Here is a 6,346-nt window from a genome sequence, read left to right on the forward strand (position 1 = left end):
GCATTGATTTTATTGCCTGGCATTAGCTGCATTAAACTTTGCCAACAGATCAGGACTTCTCCCAAGATGTAATGATTTCCTCACTCTGTTAGTGGAAAGATAGATCAGGGACCAACAAACCAAACCATGGTCCCAAGAGAGACAGTCAAACAGGTGATGCTCTTTGAAGAGCAAGGAAGGCTTTAGGCTGTGCACTCACAGAATGAAAAAGAAGATGTTTTATTTCAAGGAAAAGCAACTATGATGTTTTGGTTTGGGTTAAGGAATATAGTCTGTGTGGGTTGGGGGGCCTGCCTGTAGTTCGCGGGGAGAAGAGAGACTGGGGTTATCCTGGAGCAGACAGCCTACCTCTTGTTTTGAAATTCTGGCTGTAGATTCACAGCTGAAATGCTGTGCCTTCTTCCTGGCCCCATGCACTGCTCAGACTGTTCTAATTGAAGGCGTGCATGTGAATGGAAAGTGGACTTTCAAATACTAGAGCAGATTTTAAAGAGAGAGAGAGAGAGAGAGAGAGAGAGACTCAAGCTTGATCCCAAATGATGAAACAATCATCAGGGTTTAAAGGTTTAAAGTTCAGCCCAGAATGGGATTCAGAACCCCAAAATAATTGGATGCAGCCTCGGGCTTTAAACATCAGAGCTAGTTGTGTGTGTGTGTGTGTGTGTGTGTGTGTATGTATGCATGTGTAAGTGTGCCTGCATGAGTGTATGTAAGTGTGTAAGTGAGTGTGTGTGAATGTCTGTTTGAGTGAGTGTGTATGTGAGTGTTTGTGTGTGAGTGTGTGTGTGAATGTCTATGTGTGAGTGTGTGTGTGTGAATGTGTGAATGTATGAGTATGTCTATGTGTGAGTGCTTGTGTATGAGTGTGTGTGTGAATGTCTATGTGTGAGTGTGTGTGAGTGTGAGTGTACATGTGAGAGTGTGAGTGTGTGTGAGGGTGAGAGTGTGAGTGTGTGTGTGTGGTGTGTGTGTGTGTGTGTGTGTGTGTGTGTGTGTGTATGAAATGTGCTAGCAAGCAGGAGAGGTCTCTCCTTGGCAGTGTGCTTGGCCCCAGGAATAGAGCTGCCTGCCCCGGCCTCCTCCATTGATTGCTCAGTGGCTGACTGGCTGTGGCATCTGGGGGTTGCTGTGCACATGAATGTGCTATTGTTCCAGGCACACGTCGGCTTTAAGAAATAGCACAACACAGGCCCGTCCTTATTCAGAGGCAGAGCCCGCTCCATCCCTCAACCCGGCCCTTCCAGGTCACATGCCTGAGGCCACTGCAGACGGGACAGAGGCAGCTGCTTCAAATCCACTGCCTGACGTTAGCCATCGCTCCCCAAACCTGCCAGCCCCCGCTTCCCTGCTCCCCGGGGGCCACACGATGTTCTCCCAGGAGCTGTGGCTGGAGAATGAGAAGTGTGCGGTGGCTCGGAAGCCTAGGCCGGGCAGGAAGCGGCAGGAGCTGCTGGCTGCGGCCTGGGGGGTGAAGGTGGGCATGAAGGGCGGCTTCCTCTGGACCCCTCTCAAACTGTTTGCCTGTCCACAGATCTCCTCCCTGGTCAGGAGGGCCGCTCTCACGCACAACGACAACCACTTCAACTACGAGAAGACACACAACTTCAAGGTAAGCCGACCTCTACATTCTTTCTTCTGCTCTGGGACAAGACAGCGTGTGGTTTCCATCGGGCCTCTGATGAGTGGCAGCTGGAAGCTAAAGCATCATGATGGTGATGGCGGGAGAGCGATCACCGTGCTTCCCACACGTAACTGCTTGCTTTGGATCTGACCTCACGGGCAGCCTCAGAAAGCCTGTGCTTGATGCGGACGCCTGCAAACACCACTGTGCACCTTCACTGAGTCCCGCAGGCTTGGACCCATTGCCATGTGCAGGGAGGGAAGAACGGAGCATGTCCAGTCGGTGACCTTTGAGACCTGGGGTTCCCGGCAGGGCTTTGTCTCTGAGCTAGCGGGCACAGTGGCCCGTTTCACAGTCTGTGTTTTGTCTTTTGTCATCCCTCCTCTGGTCTGTGAGTAGACAGATGTGACAGCGAGAGATGACGGGGATACCATCCAGTCGCTTCTGTGTGTCCTCTGTGTGCGGGCAGCACCCGGCCGCCTCCCCAGCTCCCCGGGGTCCAGCCTTGATCCCGTTCCCCAGACCAAACGAGAAGATGCAGAGAGTTGGTGGGAGTGACAGGGGGTTTTCCCATGTGTGTTTACAAACCGGGAGCACTGCTATCTGAGTTCCAGAGAGGCCCTGGTAGACACGGCCTGCCATCAGAAAATGATGGCTGGTTTCCTTTGCCCCAGAGAGATTTCCAAGAAGGACTGCGAGGGCGGGGGTGGGGGGTGGGAGTGCCAGACTGACCTGCCTGCCATGCTTTTCGGTACATGAGAGCTGGGTGTCCTTGGAGGCTCTGCCCCAGCAAAGGGGCTGGTGATTGGAGGTTGGAGAGCATGGATACTCAGGGTGAAAGAGGCAGGAGCAGCTAATTATGAGTTGCTTTTTATTAAGTCTCCTTTCGTTTAGGGCCAGCAGCCTGGTGGCTGTTGGAACCAGCACGGCCCTTTGTGGGAGCTGGCCGGGGAAAGCTATTCTGTTCTGCTTTCTAGTCCTTCCTAAGGACAAATGTGTGTCTATTAAAATCTGCATTTGGTCGCTGAGGTCCGTTCGCTGTGCTTCTGTTTTTGGAAAGCGAGCGGCTGGGCATTTGCATGCCGTAATGGAACCGGGGACTGGAATAGTGCAGCCCTCCGCATTTAGCGTGAGGGGGAGAATTGCATTACAGGGCTCTGACATTTCTCCCTCCACCGCAGAGTGACAGGTCTAATTTGGGGTATAAAAGCTTTTATGGCTTTTTTCTTTTTTCCTTTCCTGTTTTCTATCTTAACCTTCATTGATGTTTTGCCTTAAGAAGGAATCTTCCTGATGTTGGGCAGATATCCTTATCCTTTGCATCTCATGGATACACTGCCATGGGTAGGAGGGTGGATCTTCTTGGACTTGCTTTCCCTTCCTCTTGAAAATCCCAGTTCTTCTGACTTTTGGAGACAATTGGAGTTATGCCTTAGACGGTATGTGTTTGTATGGGACAGCTTCTCTGTGTGTGTGTGTGTCTCTCCCTCTCTCTCTCTCTCTCTCTCTCTCTCTCTCTCTCTCTATATATATATATATATATATATATATATATATATATATATATATACACATACACACACACACACAATGAGTGGCCAGATTATTATGATCTCTGAATATATAATAATCTGGCCACTCAGTGTATATCCTACATAATAAAAGGCAAATATGCAAATTGTCCCCCAACCAGGAGTTCAACCAGCAGGCAGGCTGGCCAACCACCCAACCACCCATGTCCCCTCCCCCTGGCCAGGTTGGCTGGACCCCACCCATGCACAAATTCATGCACCAGGCCTCTAATATATATATATATATTAGAGCTATATAAATTCACATATACACACTGCATTCAGAGATCATAATAATCTGACCACTCAGTGTATATAGCCTGTATGAAAAACATCATGAGCATAGGTAGTTGACTGATACTTTCAAAACTAATTTCAGTGTTTTAGCCTTAGGTCTATGAATGGGAAATGGCATTTAATACAAAAAGATCGTTGAGTCTTATTTTCCTAAATAGTTCTGTTGGCGACTAGTTCAATATCAATTGCTTATCATGGAAAACACCAACAGCTTTTTAAATGTTCACTTAAAAAGTCAGTCTCTGTTCCACATGACCTCTTACAGCCACAGAGAGATGTCAAAGCAGGGAGCAGGCCCGTTTCAGAGAGGATGCTTGAGCCAGACAGGAGCAGTTCTCTTCCCCGTTAAAATGGTGTCTTTGAGATGCAGCCGGCCCTTGAGGCGCTGTGTCAGTGGTTGTGGCTTCAATGGTACTGCCGGTGTCACTGTCCTTAGTGAGTGGCTGGAGCTGGAGCGGTAGTTCCCTCTGTCACTTCTTGCCCTTCCCACCCTCCATCCTCATCAGCCTCTCTTCACCTCCCCCATTCCCCTTTCCCCCTCCCCACCCCCAGCCTTGTCTTTGGAAAAACCTTCTAAATCCAGGGTTTTTTAGTAACAGGCCACTGAAGAGAGCTGAAGAAGGTAAGTTCCCATCGAAGGCCCTTGCCATCTGCTTGGAATCAGCGTAAAATTAGGATGTAGAACACAAACGTTTTATTTATGTTGACTTCTCATAGGGTTTATTGTAATTGGGATGTCACTGGCAGGCTCTCTGTGTATGGCACAAAGTAAATGCTCAGTAAAAGGAACAAGCCGTCACAGTGTCATGCTGAGCAGCAAATAAGCCGCTCTAGGCTCTGTCAGGACTCTGGTCTAGCGGCTTCCTAGCAGAGGTTCCCATCTGCCAGCCAATCTTAATGCCTCGCCCACAGGATTTTTTTTGCCCCGTCAAGTCTGTTCGCCCAGCTAAAAAGCAGACAACTCACTCCCCGCCCACAGTTGCCTCGTCCTGCGTTAGCACCTGTGTTAATTGTGCTGCGTCCTTCCCCACAGGTAGCCCGGGTCCTGCCAGGGTCACCAGACTGTGCCAGGGAGACGGAGACTGTGTCAAGGGGCGTCAGGCCAGCTCTCTTCCCTGTAAGGCCGGAGGGCCTGGCTGTGCAGTGCTGCTCGGTTCATACATGGGGAGCTGGGGGTGGCACGCACATGCCCAGTTACTCCTCTTGTCCCCGCTGCCTTTGTGCTGACTCTCCAGAGTGGCCCTGTCCAGACAGAAGTTCGGTGGTTGCCCACTTTACCTTTCATGTCCCCCGCTATTGATAGATGGGGCGCCCAGCAGCACCCTGTCACCACGGTGCACCCCTGCCCTGTGCTCCTGCTCACAGGCCTCCCGCCCGTCGGGTGCCGGGACAGGACCGGTCCGGAGGCTGAGGGTGTCCGGGGGTGACGGCACCACCACCACCCACCTTGGGTTTGGGGGTTCCTGTACAGTTTCTGGGCCCATGAGGGGCCTTTCTTCCGCTCAGTCTGGTGGTCACTTGCTCTGGGATGAGCCACGCTTGCCTCCCAGATGCCCACCCCTCTCTCCCTGTCCTCCTTGATCTCATAAACGTGCACAGCCCTTCGTCCCCAGTCCTCTGCCTGCCTCACGGGGCCACAGGCAGAAATCGGTTTGAGCCATGGCTGGGGGTTTTGTCCTGTTCCTTTTGTTTAGTCATCAGAAAGGGCTGTTTGGGCAGAAACAAGTCTGGAACAACTGGAAGGAAAGGCACACTTCATCGCCCTGAATATAAACCGAGGGACTTGCCATGAGGTCGGCATACGTGGGCTTGGAAATTGTGGCTGGATGAGGAAAATACGGTGTCTGCTCCCACAGTGCTGTGCAGAAGAGCCACTGTTTCATCTGCCTCCTACGGGAGCCCAGCCCACCATTATAATTCCTTTTTTCAAGAACTAGAACCCCTGGATGCTGGCATAAGCTAAATGCAAGGCTATGGTGCAGGAGGGGCTCCTAGACCCCCAGGGACTTCTCAGAACTCAGGAGGTAGGACGCAGGAAGTAGGAGTGTGCCCAGACCCAGCTTCTCCTTCTCCCCCCTGTCCCTCCCTCCCAGCTTCTTCTCCTACCCCCCCCCCCCACACACACACACACACACACACGCCATTGCTCTCTGCTCTCAGGGCGTCAGCCTCATTGATCTCTCCTACAACCTGGGCTGACCTGATTATACCCTAGGTGGCACCTGCCTTGACCCATGGAAGCATACGTGTTAGGAAACCAGCAGGGATCACTGCCTTCCAGCCCCCAGATATGAGGCAGATGACACCCTGCTCACTGACACAGTGCCAGGTCAGGGATACTTCCTCAACTCAGAGCTTCTCCTCCACAATTCCTCTTGTTCTTGTTTTCACGAAATGGCCATTCCTGCGCCCTTTGTCCAACATCCCTTATCTCCTGACTATCATTGTCTTCTGTTTGGTGTGGTTTCTGAATTCCAGGCAGACCAGGCCCAGTATAATAGCCTTGGGCAGACATTCTTCCTGTCTAGGGTATTTTCTTCCTGTCTGGGGTATTTTCGGTTCTGCCCTAAAGTTTGTAAAATGTTCTCTCTCTCTCTCTTTTTTTTTTTTTTTTCTGAAAAGATATTCTTGAAAATCAATAAACTTCAGCAAATGGAAAAAGCTGATTAGTGACTTTTCAAGATATGGGGTGTTTCGTTGGAACGGTGGACATAATAACGCCACCGGAAATAACATGGGTTCGGAGAGTGTCCCAGCATGCACATGTAGACTGCTATTCAAAGAGTGTCCTCGTGGGCCCAGAAGAAAACCCAACGCTCTGTCAGCCGAGAAAATAAACAGTGGTCCATCACAAAGG

General features: G+C 50.9%; 1 protein-coding gene across 1 annotated transcript in view; it reads left to right on the forward strand.

Moving 5' to 3' along the window:
- Positions 1 to 6,346, forward strand: part of CHN2 (chimerin 2) — a 209,822-nt gene that overhangs the window by 191,434 nt on the left and 12,042 nt on the right. The window contains exon 7 of the mRNA XM_036453889.2: positions 1,532 to 1,609. Coding sequence (XP_036309782.1) covers positions 1,532 to 1,609 — 78 coding nt within the window. The remainder of the gene's footprint in view (positions 1 to 1,531; positions 1,610 to 6,346) is intronic.

The sequence above is a fragment of the Pipistrellus kuhlii genome, unplaced genomic scaffold (genome assembly GCF_014108245.1).
Source record: "Pipistrellus kuhlii isolate mPipKuh1 unplaced genomic scaffold, mPipKuh1.p scaffold_m20_p_26, whole genome shotgun sequence".
NCBI classification, from domain to species: domain Eukaryota; kingdom Metazoa; phylum Chordata; class Mammalia; order Chiroptera; family Vespertilionidae; genus Pipistrellus; species Pipistrellus kuhlii.